The sequence below is a fragment of the Orcinus orca genome, chromosome 13 (genome assembly GCF_937001465.1).
Source record: "Orcinus orca chromosome 13, mOrcOrc1.1, whole genome shotgun sequence".
Taxonomy (NCBI): domain Eukaryota; kingdom Metazoa; phylum Chordata; class Mammalia; order Artiodactyla; family Delphinidae; genus Orcinus; species Orcinus orca.
This window is the reverse complement of record NC_064571.1, coordinates 11,914,063-11,937,993: the sequence shown is the minus strand read 5'-3', so window position 1 is coordinate 11,937,993 and position 23,931 is coordinate 11,914,063. Positions and strand designations below refer to the sequence as shown.

The window sequence follows — 23,931 nt, the reverse complement described above, 5'->3', positions numbered from 1 at the left end:
CCATCTACAATTCTGCTTTTAGGAGTTCTCCCTCCATCCCCCACCAAATATTTTTAGAAACTTAAGTTTCCTGTTCTTCTTCCCTTTTTCTAAGACTACATGTCTATCACTGTTTAGAGCAAAGCAATAAATAAATGAACCAAGTCAGAAACTCCTAGAATCTCTGCAAACACTATGATCGAGTATATGGTTTGTCATTATTTTGGCCAGTATAAGGTTGAATGAACTTAAAAAAATACAAAGCAGAATTTTTCCCTGTGAATTTCCAGTGGTGCAATCATGGCCACGCCCACTCCAGAGCAGACAAAAGGCGAAGAAAGCTGACTGGGGCTACAGTCTCCACAAGGAAAGAGAGCAAGTCATTTCACTGTCGCTCGCTCGAGTCAGCAAAGGTAAAGTCCTTATCACATCTTTGGATATTAACACATTTTTTTTGTTTTTCTCCTTGGCTGTGATCTCTCAAACTGCCTCCTCTGAAGCTAAAGCCTCTTCCTTCCTTTCCCATCCCTCTCTGGTTTGGTGTGTGAGTTAGAATCACAGTCAGATTTCAGAAAATGCTTCTCTCTACTGGTGGGAAATTGAGGGACAGAGGAACTGGTTACATATGAGGGCATTGGAGGGTGTAGCCAAGGCTTTCCTTGAAGGGAATCTCTACAACCAAAAACTGTTAGGAGAAAACTGGGAATTTCTAACTCTGTCTCTCTCTTGCATCTGTGTAAGGTAAATATCTCATCCTTGTTGGGGGTTTTCTGTTTCTTGTTTTTTACTTATTCAAACTTTCATTGAATGCCTACCATGGGTGGTGCGTTGGGTTGGACACATAAGGGTTACCAAGATTCTAAAAGAAGTTTACTGTGTAGCAGAGGAGGCAGATACATATGCAAATAATTCAAGGGAGTGAAAAGAAGAGTGCTGAGTGTGAGCTAAGTCATTCATTAAATGTCTCAAGAAACACAAAGGGGAGGTGGTTCTCGTTGCTGGCATCTGGTTCAGAGGCTGGCCGGGCTGACAGCTACTGGTGTTCTCTGTTGCAGAAGTGAAGATGGCCAAAGTCCCCGACCTCTTTGAAGACCTGAAGAACTGTTACAGGTAGGAAAGAGCTTCTGTCTCTTGTGATTTAATGAGGGGATCAAGGTACATTAGAATCCAGCTGGGCCAGACTTGCAGAGGCTGTAAAGATGTGTCCTACCTCTGAAGTCAGGGCAGGTTCAGTGAAGACCCAGGGAAACAGCACCCAGAATTTAAACTGAGGTGAAATTGACAGGAGGCAGCCATTCTAGAAAGATCACTTTTTAAAAAAAAAAAAATGTCTATTCAGGTCTTTTGCCCATTTTTTAATCAGGTTGGTTTTTTGTTTTTGTTTTTTTTAGATGTTGGGGTAGGAGTTTACTAATTTATTTATTTAGTTTTGCTGTGTTGGGTCTTCGTTTCTGTGCGAGGGCTTTCTCTAGTTGTGGCAAGCGGGGGGCCACTCTTCATCGCCGTGCGCGGGCCTCTCACTATCACGGCCTCTCTTGTTGCGGAGCACAGGCTCCAGACGCGCAGGCTCAGTAGTTGTGGCCCACAGGCCCAGTTGCTCCGCGGCATGTGGGATCTTCCAAGACCAGGGCTCAAACCCGTGTGACCTGCATTAGCAGGCAGATTCTCAACCACTGCGCCACCAGGGAAGCCCGAAAGATCACTTTTAAGGGCTGCTGAGTCCTAGTGGTTTTCAACATCTACTTAGACACAGCTTCAGTCTGGTTCACATGCCCTGATACAGTAAGGAGTTTTAATGGATTGTCAGAAAGAGAAACCTTTCTCAGGAAAACTTCTTGATCTCAATCTGGAATAGGAAATGGCTTCACAGCAATTTGAGCATGTGAAACATACACAGTCAATCTCATTCAGACACAGGAAAAAGATAATGAATAAAAAGTTAAAATTGTGTAACACTTTAAGCCAACATGGTATTCCCATTACCTATTAAGATACACTAACCACAAACTAGACTATGGAAATGTTGCCTGGATATTTGGCAAAGTATAAATGATTAAATCTGTTTTAGTAAATACATGAAAGCAAAGTGTAACGTATAACCCATTTGGTTCAAATTTAAATGAGGTGCTTCAAAAGTGTTTCTTCTCTCTTGAGGAGCTTAAAATTTTTCCCCGAAATTCAATTACAACTCTTCAGTTGGTTAGCCAAGCCTCATTTTTATAGGTAGAGCACAGGTAGAGTTCAAGGCCTGGCCCGATGATTACTAATTCCAAATTATCAAGTACAAATTACTGCATGGGTGTGTATGCACAGAGGCCCTTAATTTTCAAAGATGACAATAATGGCCATGTGTGTGTGTGTGTGTTACCCAAAGCTAATATAGTTATTAAAATATGTTGCCCAGTGACTGTAGTGATATAACAAACAGAATTAAATTCTCATCCTCTTGTTTAACAGTGAAAATGAAGCATACAGTTCCGAAATTGACCATCTGTCTCTGAATCAGGTAAGCATATGACTGTAATTCTTACAAGATTGCTGTGTTTACGCAGTATTTTCTCCACCAGTATAACAATGGCTTGAATCTTAGATGCTTCTGTTTTACCTTCACTAGAAGTCCAGAGACATGCATTTTTTCATTATAAGTGAGACCAACTGCCTCTTTGCACTAACAGTTGATGGCCTCATTCATGCTCACCAGATTTTCCCAGAACAGAGCAGAACTCACCTGAAACTCCAAGAATGGAGTCTCCTGGGTCAGCCTTCAATCAGAATGTTGGTTTTGCCATCCTGGGACAGCCCCTTTGGGCCACTTCACCAGGGGTCTGTCTCCTTAAGTGACGTGTTGTTGACACCTTCTCTAACACCAGCTCCAGAGATTAGAGATAGCCCTCTAAGTGTAATAGCCCATGAAGCTGAGGTAGAAGAAGCAGACCAGTTGAAAGTTAAAAATCTGCAGCCGTTCACATGCTGTGTTATTTGGTTAGGCGACCACAGATAGGTACTGCTTTGTGTGTCTTTGGTACTAGTTCTAAAAGCTATACCTAGAGGAGTATTTCTAAAATATTTAAGCATTGTCAAGTAGGTGTTTGACCTCCTGAGGGGGAACTGACTAGAAGGCTACCACTCACTAAGATCACTTGTAGACCTGTTTCATTACAACATGTCATTTTTTTTTACTGAAATATAGTTGATTTACAATATTGTGTTAGTTTCAGGAGGAGAGCATAGCGATACAGTTTTTTTTCTGATATAGGTTATTACAAGATATTGAATATAATTTCCTGTGCTATACAGTAAATCCTTGTTGCTTGTCTATTTTATGTATAGTAGTGTGTATCTCTTAATCCCATATCCCTAATTTGCCCCTCCCCCCTTACATCTCCCCTTTGGTAACCGTAAGTTTGTTTTCTACGTCTGTGAGTCTATTTCTGTTTTGTATATAGGTTCATTTGTATTATTTTTTAGATTCCACGTGTAAGTGATATCATATAGTATTTGTCTTTCTCTGACTTACTTCACTAAGTATAACAAGATCTCATTTTTGAGTCTGTGGTTGGATGACAAAGACCTTCCCAGAGATCACATCTTTTCAGGGAAATCCTCAAAGGAGGGATGGGAGGAAGTGGGTAAATAGGAAGGAGGCAGAGGAAAAGGAAAGGAGGAAGGAGAAAGGAAAGGAGGAAAGGAGGAAGGAGGGAAAGACTGATGAAACATGGGTTACCCGAGACCAAAATGGACATCCTTCTCTCTAAGTCTGTTGAATAAAACTCCTATTATAAAGGAGTTTCATTCTATGGCCATGGGCAGCCTCTCAGTTTTCATTTTCCTTCCTCACAGAAGTCCTTCTATGATACAAGCTATGAACCACTTCGTCAGGACTGCATAGATAAATATATGTCTCTGAATACCCCTGAAACCTCTAAGACATCCAAGCTTACCTTCAAGGAAAATGTGATGATGGTGGCAGCCAACGGGAAGATTCTGAAGAACAGATGGTTGAGTTTAAATCAGTTCCTCACCGACGATGACCTGGAAGACATTGCCGATGATACAGAAGAAGGTAAGGGGTCAAGTGCAATAATATATTTGTTTTCTATTTTTAAGCAAATGGGGACAGCAGAGTACAGGGAAAAATAAAACCTTGAGTAACAAGAGGGCAACCAACCATTCGTGTGGTAACTATAAGAAAGGAAAATTAATTTTTAGCCTTCTCCAGTGGGAAGAGGTCAGCAGTGGCTTGAGTTTAGCATACCTGCTCACAGGCTTACTTCGTGGCCATATTCTTAAGGTCATGTGACTTTGCGCCTTTCGACAGAAAGCAGTTATATACTGTTAGTGGGTGACTTCCACTGTGGAAGTTATGCTCCTCCACATACTAATTATGTCTCCTTGGGCAAGTTACTTAACCTTTCTGTACTTCAGTTTCCTCTACTGTAAAATGGGGGTAATCCCCTAACTGTTGTGAAGATTAAATGAGTCGATACTTGCAAGCTTCTGGACTAAAATAATGCCTGGCACGTAGAAAATACCTAAAAAATGTTAGCTATTATTAGCATTATTACTACTACTATTTTGTTAATACTACCGACACTACTAACTTACTAATGGCTGCATTATCTCTAACCTTCACAACAATCCTACATTCTTGTTTTATATATGAGGAAAGTAAGCTCAGTGAGATAGTGACCTGCCCAAAATCTCACAGTGTGTAAGTAGTAAAGTGTCAAACCAAATCTGTTCTATCTGACTATAGAAGTCATGATTTTTCTCCCATGCCTTCACTATACAAGCCTCCACATGAGATATAAACCTAATATTTTTAAAGTAACAGCTAAATATTAACACATGTTCACCTAGAAAATTGGAAAATACAAGAATGAAAATTAAAACCACGCATACTCATACCACCCCTGAGTTTACCACTGCCAGCACTATGTTACCTTCCTTAAAGTCTTTTCTATGTGCCTGCACACACAGGAATACACATGTTAAACATTATTAGGTCAGTTACATACAATTTAATATCCAACTTTTTTCATTTGTCAATAAATAAAAGACATTTTAGAGCTCCAGTTTTTTACCATTATAAGTAATGTGACAATGAAGAGCTATATCAATAAATCTTCATTTCTATCATTTATTTACTTAGAATAAAATATTCCTGGAAGTAGAATTATTCAGAGCCATGAGGATTTGTGAAGCTATTGACATATACCCCTGTTCAGAAAGGTGGTAGATAGAAAAAACAAAATAAAAACAATTTTTTTCAAGAAATAAAAAGAAAGGTGGCAGACTATGGAGAACAGTATGGAGGTTCCTTAAAAAACTAAAACTAGAACTACCATATGACCCAGCAATCCCACTACTGGGCATATACCCTGAGAAAACCATAATTCAAAAAGAGGCATGTACCACAATGTTCACTGCAGCTCTATTTACAATAGCCAGGACATGGAAGCAACCTAAGTGTCCATCGACAGATGAATGGATAAAGAAGATGTGGCACATATATACAATGGAATATTACTCAGCCATAAAAAGAAACGAAATTGAGTTATTTGTAGTGAGGTGGATGGACCTAGAGTCTGTCATACAGAGTGAAGTCAGAAAGACAAAAACAAATACCGTATGCTAACACATATATGTGGAATCTAAAAAAAAAAAAAAAAATGGTTCTGAAGAAGCTGGGGCAAGACAGGAATAAAGACACAGACGTAGAGAATGGACTTGAGGACACAGGGAGGGGGAAAGGTAAGCTGGGACGAAGTGAGAGAGTGGTATGGACATATATACACTACCAAATGTAAAATAGCTAGCTAGTGGGAAGGAGCCGCATAGCACAGGGAGATCAGCTCGGTGCCTTGTGACCACCTAGAGGGGTGGGATAGGGAGGGTGGGAGGGAGATGCAAGAGGGAGGAGATATGGGGATATATGTATATGTATAGCTGATTCACTTTGTTATAAAGCAGAAACTGACACACCATTGTACAGCAATTATACTCCAATAAAGATTTAAAAAAAAAAAAAAGGTGGCAGACATTTAGACCTGCACCTCAGTGACATATAAAATTCCTAGTGGATTCATTTTTTTCTCAGAGTGCATTCATTTGAAAATATAGGTGGAGAATATACAAGGAGTCTTCCTGGTTACTTACAAACCTCCAAACAACCAAAAAAGTTGTACAGGTAATCTTTTAAAAAAAAAACTATTGCCTGAAGAATCTAAGTTTAAAAAGAAACAAATAAGTAACCACAGGGATAATCCTAGAACCAATTCTGCTGACAGGGTGATTTCACTTCTCTCTCAGTTTCCTCACCTAGACTGGGATATTCTTCATGTCCCTTCAATAGCTTGTATTAGAGCTTGTATATCATCTATGTTTGTACTTGGACATTAATCTGAGCTCGTGATAACGGTTTTAGAAATCATCAAGCCCAGATCAGCACATTACAGCTTCCAGAGCAACATGAAATACAACTTTATCAAGCTCATCCAACAGCAATACATCCTGAATGACGCCCTCCATCAAAGTATAGTTCTACATCCGTCAGGTCAATACCTCATGGCTGCTGCATTAAATAATCTGGATGAGGCAGGTAAATGGACAACTCTGTCATCTTCCCCCACCCTTTTTATTTCTGTATTTCTTTTAAGCTTTCTGCTTTTAAAGAATAAACCTCTCTAGATTCCTGGCTTTGCACGATTTATCTAGAATAGGTTGAAGCACATCACCCCTCATAAAAATTCTGGGCAAGGACAGGAACTTCAGCCAAATCTGGAAGCTTTAACAAGAGAGAAGTGTCTTAGCTATGAAAGCTCTAAGTGCAGTTTAAAGCTTTCTGAGATACTGTCTCCTTTGGTTCTCTGAGATAGTCTTATCCTTGATTTTAAAGGTAAGTAAACGGAGCCTCAGAAATATTCAGTGACTTATGCAAATTTACTCAGAAGCCAGTGAGGAGCCTGCTGATCAAACTTCCAAATAACACCAAACTAGGAAGAATCATTATCTTTTTATATATATATATAAATTTATTTATTTGTTTATTTTTTCGCTGTGTTGGGACTTCGTTGCTGCACACGGGCTTTCTCTAGCTGCGACGAGCAGGGGGCTTCTTTTCCTTGTGGTGCTCGGGCTTCTCATTGTTGCGGCTTCTCTTGTTGTGGAGCACGGGCTCTAGACGTGAGGGCTTCAGTAGTTGCAGCACGTGAGCTCAGTAGTTGTGGTGCACAGGCTTAGTTGTTTCGTGGCATGTGGAATCTTCCTCGACCAGGGCTCGAACCCGTGTCCCCTGCACTGGCAGGCGGATTCTTAACCACTGCACTACCAGGGAAGCCCAAGAATCATTATCTCTGATAACATAATTGTGAGGCAAAGTAGCCAATAAGCTGCAAATATGTTCTGAAGAATGAAATTTAGGATGCAAGAAATTTTGTCACAACGATCCAATTTCCATGGTGTACATATTTTAGCTTAAGGACATGTCATCAGTAAACAAAATTATCTTCAGAGGTCCAAAGAGGCTACTTTGTGATAAACAAGCAGGGCTCTTTCTGATTGGATATATTTCAGCTAACACGCTTTCCACTCTAAGACATTTACAAATTATTTTGTGTTCTATTTTCCTACTTAATATTATTTCACACAATTTTCCCACATATTGACAGAGTATATGTATTTGCCATTTTTAATGGCACTAGAATATTCAATCATGTTGCTATGCTGGTGCCTTGGGTTTGCTCTAAATAATTCAGTTGCAAATGTCTTTGTTTAAATTATTTCTTTCTCTATGAGCTTATTTCTTGGAACGTATCCCAGATGCTGGATTTCTAGGCATAAATAATTTTACAGCTCTTATTAAGCATTGTTCTCTAAGGAAAACTGAACTACTTTTCACTATCCTTAGCAACATATGAGTGTATCAGCTTCTAAACCCCTCCATTTTACTCATGACTTCACAAATTCCAGGGTCTTATCCCACTAATATAATTATAAGAGATTCAATAAATATGCAGCCCCCAAGCATTCATTCAACATAGAAAATTCTAAAGCCATTAACCAAGTATTTACCTGCCTAGTGAATAAGGCAGACATTGTGAAGGATACAAAGATGTATAAATTCCATTCCTGACCTTCGGGTACTTACACCATAGTTGGGGACATAACTGCACACACACACAGAGCATCTTTTATATATATATATATAAATTTATTTCTTATTTATTTATTTTTGGCTGCATTGGGTCTTTGTTGCTATGTGCGGGCTTTCTCTATTTGCGGTGAGTGGGGGCTACTCTTCGTTGCAGTGCACGGGCTTCTTATTGCGGTGGCTTCTCTTGCTGCAGAGCACGGGCTCTAGGCATGTGGGCTTCAGTAGTTGCAGCACGTGAGCTCAGTAGTTGTGGCTCGTGGGCTCTAGAGCACAGGCTCAGTAGTTGTGACGCACAGACTGAATTGCTCTGTGGCATGTGGGATCCTCCTGGACCAGGGCTCGAACCCGTGTCCCCTGCATTGGTAGACGGATTCCCAATCACTGTGCCACCAGGGAAGCCCACACACAGCATCTTCATAGACACTTGATTTTACACAAATACAATGGATTTACTTTTTTTTTTTTTTTGGCTTTTCTCTTTGCCAGTGGAATTTGACATAGCTGCTTATACATCAGGAGATGATACTCAACTTCCTGTGACTCTAAGAATCTCAAAAACTCAACTGTTTGTTTGTGCTCAAAACGAAGGCGAACCCGTATTGCTAAAGGTCAGTTGTTCTCAGTCTCCAATTTACCTTCATTTACAACCCATGCATTTGTAGATGATCCCAAGAGGCAGACACCCCTAGCAGGATGGCACAGTCCTCTTTTCTTCTTTTTTTTTTTTGCGGTACGCGGGCTTCTCACTGTTGTGGCCCCTCCCATTGCGGAGCACAGGCTCCGGACGCGCAGGCTCAGCGGCCATGGCTCACGGGCCCAGCCGCTCCGTGGCGTGTGGGATCTTCCCGGACCGGGGCACGAACCCGTGGCCCCTGCATCGGCAGGCGGACTCTCAACCACTGCGCCACCAGGGAAGCCCCCGTCCTACTTCTTACCCACTATATTCAGAGGCAGTTCTAGGCAGGATCTGTGGAGGTGGAGGTGGCAAAATGACATAAAAGGCAAACTGCCTTCTTCTTCTTTCTCTTCTCCCTGCCTGGTCCTATTCACCTCCCATCCCTGGGCATCTGTTTATTCCATCCCTCTTTGAGCTCTACTGACATCTACTATCTGACCTACATGACAGTAGGCTTTAGTACCAGGGGGCCTGCCTCCAAGAGTGTCAAATAAGCCACTGAGATCACAGAGGATTAATCACCTGCCAGTGGGTACCAAGCAAAAGCTGGGAGCCAAGGCTCAAACCCTGGCCTTCTGACTGCAGTGCCTCTCTCTCTTCATTGGTGCCAGTTTTCTCTCTCAGCCCAGCCTCATCTCTACTACCACATTCCCCTCCAAACATACAGACGCACACACATGCCCACTAGAGCCAAATGTTTTCTCCACTGATTAGTGGGTGACTCTTATTCAGTAAATGTGTAAAATCCACCCTAACTAGGATTTACGTGGATGCATGTGTCTCTCTTCCTGGCTCAAGTCAGATGAAAGTGATGTCTATAGAGTAGGGCAGTAGCTTCATTTGTGAATTCATTCAACAAACGTTGTTTATTGAGAGCCTTCTATTTTTCAAGCAGTGTCAACAGCTCAGTAGACAGTGGTGAGCCAAAGCCTTATAGAACTCACTCTTCTGAAGGGCACAGACAATAGACGAGCCAAACAACCAGCAAAAAGTGCAAGATGCTGTAAAGCCAATGAACAGGGCGCTGAGATAGAGAAAATGAGAGCATGCTTTTTACACAGAGCTCCCTAGAGATGAGAGCTGCTGCTAAGAGGGAGCATGCCGTGGGGGGGGGGGGGCATTCCAAACAGAGGGATCTGAGTGCACCCAGCCCTAGAGCTTTACAAGGCCAGCTTCAAAGATCAGAAGGGACACCCAAGGAGCTGGGACACCCTGAAAAAAAGGAAAGAGAAGTAGAGGAAAGGACTTCAAACAGGGAAGTATCCTGACTTTACTTATATTTTCTAACTCAGAGAATAGATCAGAAAGGAGGCAATAGAGAAAATCTGATTAAGATGTGGTAGTAACAGTCGGGGTGGGTGGGGGTGGGAGTTGTGAGACAGGTGGAAAGAAGGAGACAGAATCTGGTTATATTTTGGAGATAGAACCAACAAGAGGAAGAGGGGGAAACTGGGAGAGAAATAGGTTTGAGAAATAAAATCCTTGTTGACAGTGAAAAACCCAAGGAAACCTCAAAAGGGTATTTAGTTCTTTTCTATTAAAAGAATAGAGAAGAAGCATCTTAAGTTAGAACTTGAATTTTGTTTTTCCATGAAAGTACTGTTAAATTTTTTTCATACTCGCAAGAGGAACAAGAGGAGTGTCGTCTAAAGGGATCACAATTTTCAAAAAATTGTATTGAAAGGATTCAGCTTCTAATATGCCTGGAAAGTTTTGTGTATGTGTGTGTGTGAGATTTGGGTTTCTTTAGTCTTCAGTTGTTGACTTAAATACAGAGATAAACATGTCTAAATTCTAAGTTATTTTCCCAAAGTATGTTTTGTACATTTAGAGGTCAAAAGGTTTCCAGGTCTTAGCGTCCTTAGTGCTCATATCTGATGCAAAATGTTCTATTCCCATGTTCAGGCAGGACAAGAAGAATGTTCCGCCCTACCTGTCAGGATACAGTGAGACACTAGTGTCTTTGGCGATCTTCATGATGACATTGGATTTCTCTCCAGTTAACTGAGGAAACCAATTATTATGAATAGATGGGGCCATACATCTAACAGGCATGTAATAAATGCTTTCTGAATGAAAAAATGAATGAAGAACCTATATCATCATGTTACCTACTCATAGTCCTAAAGTACTGTGTATCTCATGGAGACCAAACGCCAAGGAATTGAGCATCAGTTCTTTTTTTACCATCTTCCTCTTCTCTTTTAATAGATCTTTGTTTTCCTTATCCTAGGAGATGCCTGAGACACCCCAAACCATCAAAGATGAGACCGATCTCCTCTTCCTCTGGAGCAACCATGGCAGTATGCAACACTTCAAATCAGTTGCCCATCCCAAGCTGTATTTTGCCACAAAGGGAGAAAAACTGGTGCACCTGGCAAGGGGCCCGCCCTCTATCATTGACTTTCAGCTTTGACTGTGGAGTCTACTTACTTGTGAAGTGTTGACAATCTGTATGTACCATGTACATGAAGGAGTCAAATCCTGCACTCTTAGTCACTCTCTGAGCATGTGCTGAGCCTTTGTAACTCTAAATGAATATTTACTCTCTTTCTAAGAGAGGGCACAAAGTCTAGTAGAACCAACACTAACATATAATGTTGCTTGTTATTTAAAGAACACCCCATGCTTTGCAAACTACCAATCATTTTAATTATTATTATGCATACAATCTTGGGAGGGCCAGGGCTACTGACCGTGGGTACCAAAAAGGCTCTACCCATATTACAGATGGGTTAACTAAGGCATAAGAATACTAAGAAATACCCACCATAGTATTTGGAATGAGAAGCCATGGACCCAGGATTTCATTCCAACTGCTTAGCTTCTGCTTTTAAGTTGCTGATGGACCCTTTATCAAACACTGTAAGTTTCTGGGGCCTCAGTTTGATCATCTTCAAAATGGAGGGAATGATGGCTATATCCTTCCTGCCTCAACAGTATTTTATGCCAATCCGTGAGCTCGTTTTAGTAAAATACTTCTTGAAGCTGAGCCTCAAGAAGAAGGCAAAGGATGCAATATTATTTTAAATTATTATTTATTACACTTATATATTTATAAATATTATTTCTAAGATAATTGTAACATTATTATATTTATAGCAATTCTTTGCAGTCTCTGAGTATGCCCATGTATCTTCAACAATAGTAGACAGTGTTTTCCAGGCTGAATGAGTTTCAGGCACTAAGGCACTTTGATCCAAGTTGTGCTTTTTCCATTGCTGTGAAGCTCTGTATTCTAGTACCTGGGAGTTCTGTAATTACGATAATAAATTTGTATTAATTACCTTGTTCGTTTGAACTGATAACTGGCCAAACTCTTTCACTCCTCCGCCTTTGTCATTCTTGTGTCATTCAATTTCACCTGCTCTCAAGTCCTACTAGCTAAAATGGGATGAACCTAACTTTGGCAACCACAGGACAACTGTTATCTCAACTTTCTTTTCTGGAACATGAGCAACGTTTCTTCTAGGTTCTAGAAGTTGTGATCCAATCGTAGTGTTACATTACCATCAACAATGTGAACTGATACATTATTATCAATCATAATTGAATATAATTTAGAAAAAAGTAAATCTGGCCCATAATTACATGTTGTCTTAATCATTATTTTACAGCATGGTAATTAGGAACAGATAATAAAAGTAAATAACTATAAGTAGTGTTACAAAACCATACCAAGATTTTAGGGGTTTTCTCTCCCCTTTGCTAGCTTGCCAGTATGCATAAAAGGCATAAGAATGATAATATTCCCAGGTTCATTTAAAGCTCATATTACACACAACACATGTGTTCATATGTCCATACAAACTCACACATTCAGAGCCACATTAAGGACTAATGGATCCTTTTGGAAAGCATAGATACAAAGTATGTTGAGTTGGAAAAAGTTGAAATCAAGAGAACTTGGAATTAAATGTGGGAAGTAGTGGAGAAGGAGTAGTCCAAGATGACTCTCAGTTTCCTGCTACTGGAGAGAGGGTGAGCAGTGGTGTCTTAATCAGTATTTTTGGTGAAAATATGGAGTTCTAGGATGAAATATAATGAGTACCATTTTAGACACGTAACTTGAGCTACTGGCAGGACACCCAGATGCAGATGTACAATGGGCAGATGATGATGTGTCTGGAACTCAAGAAAAGTTAGAACTAGATACAGACTTGGAAGACATCAGCAGGTTTTTAGTAGGTAAAATCCTAAAAATGACATCAGAGAGAGAAGAGAAGAATATGATGAACACTGTCGGTTGTCCACCCAGTCACCATCTCCCCATCTTCCTTACTGACAGAACCCTGACTTCATTCAGAAAGAAATATGTCTTGAATTGGCTTAGACCAACTGGACTCAAAGAATGAGTCCAATTGGTCTGAGCCAATCATGGTCATTCTGTCCTCCCATGACTAAGTCACGTTGAGTTAGCCCTGCCTAATGAGATGTCTGCTGGGGGCAATTTCTGGGAAAGATTTTCTACTCTGATAAAAGAGCCATGTAGAAGAAAGTCTTTTTTTTCTTCCTTCCTTCCTGCATGAGACATGTTCTATGAGGATGTAGAGCTTGGAACTGTGCTAACCAACTTGCACTTGGGAAGACACAGCCACACGCTGAGGATGGCAGAATGGAAGGAGAAATAGAGTCAGCATTTCTGATGACATTGTTGCACTAAGAATCTACTTACTGCCAGACTTTAAGACCACAAGAAGCATTATTGCGATTTTATTCTTTTTATATTTGGCCGCGTCGGGTCTTCGTTGCTGTGCACGGGCTTTCTCTAGTTGCGGCGAGTGGGGGCTACTCTTCGTTACGGTGCGCGGGCTTCTCATTGCAGTGGCTTCTCTTGTTGCAGAGCACGGGCTCTAGGCGTGCGGGCTTCAGTAGTTGTGGCGCACAGGCTTAGTTGTTCCAGGGCATGTGGGATCTTCCCAGACCAGGGCTCGAACCCATGTCCCCTGCACTGGCAGGCGGATTCTTGACCACTGCGCCACCAGGGAAGTCCCATTATTGTGATTTTAAATCATTTACATTTGGTTTGCTATTACTTACAGCCGAACTCAGCCTAATGGAGCACCACAGAATACAGACACAGACACAGAGCACTGCAGAAAAACAGAGAGAAAAGGAAAAAGCCTGTTCTCTTGTTTCTTTCATGCTGTTCTTTCTAGTTGCCATTACTTTCCTAGGTTTTCTATACCCCGAGTCTGGCTAGAGTAAGACTAGGTATCAATATTTTAAGAAATAGAGAAATACAAAACACTGAGCAAGCAATACCAATTCAAGAAATCTTAAAAAGCATAATAGCTGCTCAGTCTTCAACAGTGAAATATTGAATCATTCTAGAAATGGCCTCAAGTATTATTCTAACAGGGTCAGCTATGCATATCCCCTACTCCCTACTCCCCAGCTGCATAAACAGTGAGAAGGTCACCATGATGAGCTTCAACAATCCTAGCACTGAACTTGTTGGAGTCTATTTCTTTAATATGGTCTTATACATCAGTCTCCAAATTGATGAGTATAGAGCCATATCACCTGTAAGTCCAAGGTATGGAAGGAAAAGGGAAAGGATATTTCCCTAACCCTCCCCCCAATTAAATCATCCCTCTGATGCTCACATATACCTACACTTGAACTTTTGGGGGATGATGGAAATAGTTGGGATAACAGTAAGTACTGTGTTGGATGTAAAATATGCTTGTGTATCTATACCTATTCCTTGATTGTGTGCTGGTTTCATGACCATATACATTTGTCAAAATTGTCCTCTTGAGTCTTGGCCAATGTTGGCTTGTCAATATCTCTCGTAAAACTTGTTACCCAGAAGTTAGTATACTATTCAGGATATGGCCAGCCCAGCACAACTTAGAGTGGGACCTTGTCCTTCCAATTTTAGACACCATGCTGTTTTTAGAAAGTGACATTAGCTTTTTGAAAGCAAGTGACATTGTTGATTCATATAGGGTTTGTAGGCAACGAAGACCTATAGGTTCTCATCCTAAATTCAAAACTTTACATATATCCCTGTTCAATTTTAATCTTTATTTGGCCCCAGATCTTTCTAGATTGTTCCAGATTCTGATTTTTTTTTTAATACACTGACTCTTCCTCTTAGTTTTGTGACATCTGTAATTTGGTGAGCATGTTTTCATTTTGTACATAGTATATCATAGAGTATAAAAAATAGGTTACAAACATTTTTGCAAGGTGCCTGAACTACAGTGACCAAGGGGAGAGTGGTATGAGCTGAAGCTGTAAAAGTAGGCAAAGGCTAGGCCCTGTAGGAGTTGTAGGACTTTAGCCTCAGAGCAATGGGAAGCCATTCAAGCCACAAGATGGATACTTTGCTAGATGAGTTGAGAATTGTTAAACCTATCTAGCTTTTTTTCCATATTTTGTGTCCTACAAAATGGTTCTTCAAATATCCAAAGAATTTAGAAAAGGGTGCAGAGTCAGCCCATGTTGCTCCAGAGAACAAGGACCAATGAGCAAGAGGCTTATTTGAACTCTTCTTTTTCTTTAACTTTCATAATAATCAGCAGTTGTCTAAAAACAGGACAGGTGAAGCAGCTCCCTGACCCAAGCAGTATTCCTGCAAAGATGCAATGCACACATGGGATCTGTAGAATACTCTAGCACTGGGTGGTGGACAAGATGACTTCTCAATCTGCAACCCATTCGATCACTAAGATTCTATAAAGACCAAGAGAACTCCTTTCACTTTTCTGAAACTGTACATGAGCCACTTTCTTACTCATTAACCAAAAATGTTCTGCCCAGCTGCTAGATTTAACCATTAGGCAAGGATTCATGGCACTAGACACAGAGTCCAAGTTTTTCACTTAAATAATTATCAGTTGTCCTATTTTACTACTAGTGTGTCAAAATATATAAATCCAGAAACCCCAGCATGGCTCCCTCCTGAACACCCTGTTTGGAAACAAAGAGGAGAGCTGCCCCAATGGCTTCATGCCCAACTGAGCACCCAAATGGTGAAGCAAACCTGGCAAAAATGGGCCCACACACAGCTCCACCTCTCTATCCACCACCTCTCTGGCACCTAGGGAAGTGGAACCCTAACACATAGAGTGCCAAAAGCATTTCCCAAACCTCTTCATTGAAACTGTGGATTAGCCAAACTGGGGAAATTTTTGAAAGAAAAGTTTTAGGACAGAAATAAAAGGAACGAGGTGTGTCTAGGGACTCAGGAGGTCTGGACCTGCCCCCATTGTCCCTTCCTTGGTTAGGCATACACCCAGCTGATAAGGTCTAATCAAAAATATACATCAAAAAGGGGCCATCCCGAAAACAGCATGGCGGTTCCTCAAAAGATTAAAAATAGAGTTACTGCATAATCCAGTAATACCACTTCAAGTTATATACCCAAAGAATTGAAAGCAGAGGCTCAAACAGATAATTGTACACTCATGTTCAAAGCAACATTATTCACCATAGCCAAAAGGTAGAAGTAACCCAAATGTCCGTGACAGATGAATGCATGAACAAAATGTAGTATATACATACAATGGAATATTATTCAGCCTTAGAAAGGAAGGAAATTCTGTCATACGCTACAACATGGATGAACCTTGAGGACTTAATGCTAAGTGAAGTAAGTCAGTCACAAAAAGGCAAATACTGTATGATTCCTCTTAAATGAGGTTCCCAGAGTAGTCAAAATCATAGACAGAAAGTAGAATGGTGGTTGCCAGGGCCTGGGGGGAGAAGGCAACAGGGAGTTAGTGTTTAATGGGTATAGAGTTTCTGTTTAGGAGGATGCGAAAGCTCAGGAGACAGATGATGGTGTTGACCTGAAACAGACTGCCAGATAGTTTCCCAGCAGAGATGGGTTTATTCAGGGTCAGCAGAGAATTGCAATTTGGGATCTGCAACCATGACGAGCCACACTGAAGTCGAGGGAAGGAAAATGCTTTTCCAGAGGGGAAAACGGAAGTTGGGAGAGCTGTAATAAACAAAGAGTCCCTGGCTTTTCATTGGCGAGTCCTTGCCAGGAAGCAGGAGTCTTTCTTCTTATGACTGGGCTCCCTGTGGTCGCAGAATATGAGAACTCCCCCTTCTGATCTCCCTACTCTATTTGATGTACCTGTTTGATTTTTTACAGTGGTGATGATTGTACAGCATTGTAAATGTACATAATGACACTGAACTGTACACTTAAAAATGGCTTAAATGGTAAACTTTGTTTTGTATATCTTAGCACACTGAAAAACATAAAAGGAGACACGCTGCAGTACTAAAAACTAAGATCCTTTAGCTTCAGAGACCCATAACAAGTGGAGATGTACACTCATGTGGAGTCGCCAACTTCATCATTTTGGTTTTATCTTATTTTTATGTGAACCTTAGCATCTAAGGGGGCTGGGGAGGCGTTGCCTATGGGGCCCGGGGGCTCCCCCAACGCCCATCCCCGCCGCCTTCAGCGTAAGTGACAGCACAACGGCCCGGAAACCGCATCCTTAAAAGGGGGGCTTCTCCCACCCAACGAGCCGCCCTCAGTGCCAACTGCCCGTTCAACTGTACGTTCTTCCAATCAAAGGGCCCCCTGGGTGATTTGACTGGCAGAGCCAACCACAACGCGTCTATTTCCTTTTGTCCCGCCCTCCCCCGCTTCCGACTGGCGGGTTTCAAACCAACGGGAGCCAATGAGAGTGGGCGCACGCCCGACGCGCCGGCCTTGACTGCAGGCGCGGCCTTTTGAAGAAGAACTGTAGCTGGGGAGTCATGGTGCTGCCGGGGCGCTCCGCCGCCGCGGGTGAGTATGACTTCGAGCCGCTGTGTCTTACGGGCGGGGACGAAGGGAGGCCCCCGAGTGAGTCCTTTAGGCGGAAGTGGCCGGTCCGCTCGCCTGCCTGCCTCTGCCTCCCCGTCGGCGTTTCCGGTCTAGGGGGCGCTGACCCGAGCCCAGGCCCTAGGCCCCGGTGAGAAGTCGGGGCCGGGGGTCGGGGAGGGTGTGCGCGGGGCCATGTGCCTCCCAGGCATCTTCCCAGTGACTCCCGCAGCAGCTCTGCAAGAAGCTGTCATTGTCACCTCGTTTGGGTAAAGAACCTGAGACCCCTTGCCCGGGGTGACACAGTCAGTAAGAAGCTAGGCGCTCCTGCGGCCCATATTTGGCTCCAGGCGGAGCCCGGGTGTGGCCCTCGGGGCAGCGCCGGCCGCCCGAGTAGTGACAGCTGTCAGGGAGGGTCTCACCCCGACGCGGAGCTCATCTCCTCGCAAGCCTGCGCGCCCTGGTGGAAGCTGATGGGTTAAACGTGCGCGGAGGCTGAAGGGCTCCCCGACCTCTTAGATGTGCCTGGAGCCCTTTGCTGACTTTCAGCGTACTCCTGCTCAGGTGCCTGCCACCTGCTCCAAAATGCGTATAGTGTTTTGTTGGTTTCGGTAATAATGCATGTTGACTGTTTAGGCACTTTACACAACAGCCTTTCAAGATGGGCATTTCTGCCCCATTTTAAAGGCTCAGCAGCAGCAAGGTTTGGTAACTTGCTAGAAGTCACAGAGCTGGGATTCCAGCCCCGTCTCTCAGTCTCCAACGGTCCTCTTGACACAGCTGTCTCCTAGGGATGCATCAGAGCCAGATATCAAAATACAGGGCATAAATACACTACCACGTGGAAAATAGATAGCTCCTGCTCTGTGATGGCCTAGTTGGGTGGGATGGGGGGGGGGCTGCCCAAGAGGGAGGGGATGTGTGTATGCGAATGGCTGATGCACTTGGCTCTGCGGCAGAAGCTAACACAACATCGTAAGGCAATTATACTCCAAAAACGAAAAACAAAAAAACCCCAAAAAACACAGGGCAACTCAGTTTAAATGAGGTTGAGTTGTTTTGCACCCCTATAGCTTTTTTTTTTTTTTTAAAACCATTACTGAATTTTAGCCTTTTCCAACCACCCAGTCCCCTCACTGAGTCTCTGCCTCTGGACTCCCATAGTTCTTTCTTTGACCCTATTTTATGGCATTTAGATTTTGCCTTATATTGTAATTATTATTGTGTTTATTTTATCTCCACTACTAGATTGAAACTTCTTGAAGATGGAAATACTGACTTTTCATTCCCTCACAGATGCCTTGCTTAGAAAGTCACCATATGGATAGATGTTTGCCATGAACCCCCTAACCTGGCCTATTTTGTCCTTAGTACCAAAGGAAACCGTGTAAAGGTTTGGGGTCAAAAGTCATCATCCCTGTTAGAAGGGATTAATAAAACAAGGCCCGGGCTTGCCAGCTTAGATGGGCCAGTAACAGAATCTCTTCAAGCAAAGCTTGATGTGTTGGAGCTGAGAACAGTGGCTGTGAGCAAGGGCTTTGGGTTTGGATAAACCTGGTTTCAAATCCTGGCTTAGCCACATGTTATCTGGGTAACTTTGGGCATATCATTTATCCTCTTTAAATTTCGGACTGTAAAATACTTCATAGGATTGTAGTGCAGAAGAAAGGAAGTGTGTGTGACGAGCTTTGAACGTGGCATATAAATGATATTGTTGATGTTAGTGTTAACCTGGAGGCCCATTTGTAGGGCTAGGGACTTCATAGCTTTATGGTCCAAAGCCAGAATCATTACAGAGAGGTGTCATCTTTTAGAATATAAATGAACTGGTTAGAATCTCACGCGTTTGTTTGCTCGCCTGTTTTGCAGAAGAGCGGCAGAGAAAGCTCCAGGAGTACCTAGCAGCCAAGGGAAAACTGAAGTGCCAAAACGCCAAGTGAGTTTGTCTCCCGCGGTTATGCACGTTTGCCCTGGTTGCTAATAGCGACTTAAAGCCTTTTCAAAACATGGCCCTTTTGTTTGCAGTCTACTCAGACTTGCCTTGGGATCCTATGATTATTCAAAAAGGGCATTTCCAGGCAAGCCATGACAAAGATGTTGGCAAAGATTTAAGCATTACTACTGTGACAGTCTCCAAAGGCGGGAGAGGAGGGTCTACAATATCACCTGCAATGCTGCAAGCTTTTCCTGTCCCTGCTGCGTTTCCTGGGAAAGCGATTCTTGTGAAGGCAATGTTTGGCCGAGGAGTTGAGTGACCCTGGTTCTGGTGCTTCTCTCTAAAGCAGGAGAGCCGGTTCAATCCGTCCTCCATTAGCTGCATACCCACATCCTCCAGCCTGACAGTGCTCTTTGGTCTCCCTCTTAGCACTTACTCTTGAGGTGAACAGAATATGACTGCTTCACTTTGATCTTTTGTCAGCATCTTGTCATCTAAATGGTGTTATCTCACTTGCCTTAGCATTGATATGTTTTTCTACCCAACATGTTGCTAAATTTTTATTTGAAAACCAATTTTTACAAAGTTAGCTTTCACCCTTTGTTTTAGTTTCTTTTTACTTTGGGTTTTTACTCGACTCTATTTCCTTGATTAAATAAACCTAATTCATGTAGTCAACATATATTTATTTAATACCTATAATGTATCAGTCACTCTTGCTTCTGAAGGTATGCGCTCCCTGCCTTCCCAGGACTTACATACATCCAAGATGGGAGAAACAAGCATCAAGTCATGATCAAAGTCCCTGTTAGTCTTGTCAGTTTATGATCTGTGAAGACTGAGTCTAAATTCTCTGTTTTTCTCTTTTCTCTCACTAGCTAGATTTCATATGTGCCTCAGTATTTTTTATTTATATCACTTTCCCCACCTGAAAATTCACTATGTGAAGATACTTAAAAAACAAGCAAGTTTTTTTCTTACTTATAGTTCATTTAATATAAATGAATTTATTTACAAAACAGAAACAGATTCATAGTCATAGAAAACAAGCTTTTTAAAGAAGCATTTAATTATCTTATTTGGCATTGAATCTCTAGTGCCTGGCACATTGCAGTGTTCCCGGAATGATGTTCCACTGAGTAAGACTATGCAGATATGAAGAAAACACATATTTTATTAATACTGTTAGAATGTTATGTTTATGCATAGGACATCTATGAAAGGATCACAGAAAAAAACGGGCAACAGTGGTTGTGGTCGCTGAGGAGTAGAATAATAGGACTGAGGAAGGGATGATAAGGACACTTTCTATCAGTCATAATTTTTGAATTTTTTTTCACCATATATGGAAATTCTAATGCTTTAAAATTCTAACCGTAAAAATTTTTAATCACTGTACTGTTAATCACTGTACTTCCCAAGCCTTGCTGATTCTTCTGTACCAAGAATTAATCTTATTTCATCTTTTATAGGCCTTATCTAAAAGCCAAGAATAATTGCCCGAATCCACCACCTTCTAAATCTGTAAGTAGAAATTAGTCTTTTAAAAAATATCCGTTTTGGATGATTAGCAATAAAAATAACAACCATGTTAACAACCTAAAGAACATGTTTTTCAAAGGTATTTACATAAATATAAGAACAGTTTGGTTTAGTAAGCAATACTATCATTTTTTGAAAAGTACAACATACTATAGTTCAGTTTATTAGCCAAAAAAAATCTTTAAGTGCACTTTTGTCCTCTTAACGTTTATTGAATACTTACTATGTGTCTGGAACTTTTCTGACTTGCATTAAGTCAGAAAAGTCCTTACAACCTTATGAGGTAGGACTATTAGTAGCCCATTTTACAGATGAGGGAACTGAGTCACAGAAGGGTTAAGTTCCCATGGTCACATAGTTATTAATCTCTTAATAGTTTGATAGGCTGAGAGCCCATGGTCTTAACTACTTTGGTATGCTGCCATGAAGTTAAATAGCTCAGTAGTCATTAAAAGAGAACATCTGTGTTGGATCTTCCAAGGTACTTAACAAACCTGTGCTTCCCAATCAGTTCGGTTCAGCTAGACTGTGGATGGAATGATAAAAAGATCCTAACATACTTAAGGTTTTAAAATGGGAGAAATTATCCTCCTGAAAATGGCACAAATTGTTCATCTGCAATAAAATAATCAATAAAAATCCCAACTTTAATTTTTAAAACCATAGTTTTATCTAAGTTCAAGTGTAATTGAAATAATGTTGCCCAAAGTGTGACACTGGTGCCAATTTTCATAAGTTTTAATGATTCGTTCATTAAATGTACACAGACACACACACATATACATATATACCTATATGCATAGGCATGTATATATCATATATAGATTATATATGTTATGTGTACACGTGACATCATTAGACACTGTGGAGGATAGAAAATGCATAGAAAGCAAAAGTGGTGCATGATGATGTGAACAGTTGAGAATTACTGGGCTAGACTTTTTTTTTTATCTTTATTTTTTATTTATTTATTTTTGGCTGTGTTGGGCCTTCATTGCTGCGCAGGCTTTCTCTAGTTGCGGAGAATGGGGTTACTCTTCGTTGTAGTGCGTGGACTTCTCATTGAGGTAGCTTCTCTTGTTGCAGAGCACGGGCTCTAGGCGCGCAGGCTTCAGTAGTTGTGTCATGTGGGCTCAGTAGTTGTAGCTCATGGGCTCTAGAGCACAGGCTCAGTAGTTGTGGCGCACGGACTTAGTTGCTCTGTGGCATGTGGGATCTTCCCAGACCAGGGAATGAACCCGTGTCCCCTGCATTGGCAGGTGAATTCTTCACCACTGCGCCACCAGGGAAGCCCCTGGATTAGACTTCTGCTTTAGGAAGATTTAACTGGTATAGCTTGCAAGGCTTAACTCTGTTGGAAGGGGCCCTCATTAAGAGCTCCCAGAAGGTTCACTCGAAGCTGACAATACTGATTTCAGTAAATCATCTCTTAAATGAGGTGATACCTACTCTTTACGGTAGATATCACAGTAGTGAAGATAAAAATGAAGTGGGGAAGGCAATTATGGAACTTGGGAGAAACTCAACGTACTAGGCAAATAAATCATCATTACAATTGTATAAGGCTTCACAATTTATAAAACATTTTTTATATATAACCATAAGAGTTAACATTTGAGTACTTATTATTATGCAGATACTGGATGAAACACCTTACATACAATATCTCAATTAATATTCAAAACAACGCTATAAGCAGGGTGGTCATATGATTTAATGTCCAGAGACCTTTGAGAGTAAAAGGAAGTGCTATTAATATGTTGGGCCAACAGGCATAAATCAAAACTATCTTGCAAAAGCCAGGACTTTATAGCACCTTCCCTAGATTATAGATATTATTATTCCCACTTTACAGATGAGAGGACTGAGGCTCAAGGAGATTGGCCACATTTATACAGCCAATAAGGACCTGAACAAAGCTTTTCTGGCATACTCTTAGTGTACTGTTACCATGCCTCACTTTTTGAAATTAACAGCCTCACCATAACTGTTTCAGTTTCATTCTGGCCCACAAAGGAACACACAAAAGAAGTTTTTCATTTTCTGTTCCTATCAGGAGTTTTAACGTATTTGAAAAGATTCCTTGGAGCCATCCTCTTGGATTTATTGAGAAACAGTAATGTATAATAGTTAAGAAACTGCCTTGGTCCAAATCCTGACTCCTTTGTTTTCTAGCTCAGGGACCTTGGGCAAGTTATTTAACTTCATCTGTGAGATGGGAATAATAGGAGGTTTCTCATAGAGTTGTTTGAAAGGATTGAGTTAATGCAGATTGAAGTACATTTACAAGTGTCTGCATATTGGGATATATGTTCCTCTGGAGGTGCATAAAGCATCTCCAGCAGGTACACATTTTAACAGAACCAATTTCCACATCTTCAGCTTCCGTATGTGCTTTTGCCCAAAATTGATTTGTCGTCGAATGTGCTTCAGTTTCTCCTTTCCCACCTCCCTTGACACTCCCTTGTCATCCTTCTTCCACTTTTCAGTTCTTTCTCTGCTTGTTTTGCCCAGGGATGGAAATATGTACCTCCAAAGTACAAAATCAAGGGACAATTTGAAATAATGGTGGTGATGTTCAGAAAGCCTTTTGCAGTTCAAGCAGCTTCCAGTTCTTTGCATTCAACATTGTCATGTGGAAGAACATTAAAAATAATTTTTTGCTGAGAGATCACTGCATGACTTTCAGCATATGCCTCTGGATGAGTTCAAAGAATTGACTGTAATTGCTGTAACAAAACATCTTCTATTCCCATCTACTTGATAATGTGCACAAATTTTCTGTGTTTTTATTTAAAAAGCCAAAGGAATAAAACTGATGAAGACCTCTGTCTCATTCTAGCAATAAGTAATATAATGTCTTC

General features: G+C 41.3%; 2 protein-coding genes across 4 annotated transcripts in view; both read left to right on the top strand.

The window, feature by feature from the left end:
- Nucleotides 1–305: 305 nt before the first annotated feature.
- On the top strand, nt 306–12,111 carry IL1A (interleukin 1 alpha). Of its 3 annotated transcripts, XR_007470817.1 has the most exons (8): nt 306–392; nt 1,035–1,089; nt 2,437–2,485; nt 3,820–4,042; nt 6,407–6,580; nt 8,621–8,742; nt 10,716–10,861; nt 11,044–11,251. XR_007470817.1 is itself a non-coding variant. In XM_049695897.1 (7 exons), the coding sequence occupies exons 2-7, from the start codon at nt 1,043–1,045 to the stop codon at nt 10,758–10,760; spliced, it is 660 nt and encodes a 219-aa protein (XP_049551854.1). In that variant the 5' UTR covers nt 306–392; nt 1,035–1,042; the 3' UTR covers nt 10,761–11,292. The 3 variants fall into 3 exon arrangements, 2 of the variants coding, with proteins under 2 accessions (XP_049551854.1, XP_004276814.1); XM_049695897.1 differs by having other exon boundaries at nt 10,716–11,292; XM_004276766.4 differs by lacking the exon at nt 10,716–10,861 and having other exon boundaries at nt 309–392; nt 11,044–12,111.
- A 5,383-nt stretch (nt 12,112–17,494) lies between these two features.
- Nucleotides 17,495–23,931, top strand: part of CKAP2L (cytoskeleton associated protein 2 like) — a 30,415-nt gene continuing 23,978 nt past the window's right edge. Inside the window, exons 1-3 of the mRNA XM_033400009.2 lie at nt 17,495–17,574; nt 19,459–19,525; nt 20,998–21,049. Of these exons, the coding sequence (XP_033255900.2) occupies nt 17,544–17,574; nt 19,459–19,525; nt 20,998–21,049 (150 nt within the window). The 5' untranslated portion in view covers nt 17,495–17,543. The remainder of the gene's footprint in view (nt 17,575–19,458; nt 19,526–20,997; nt 21,050–23,931) is intronic.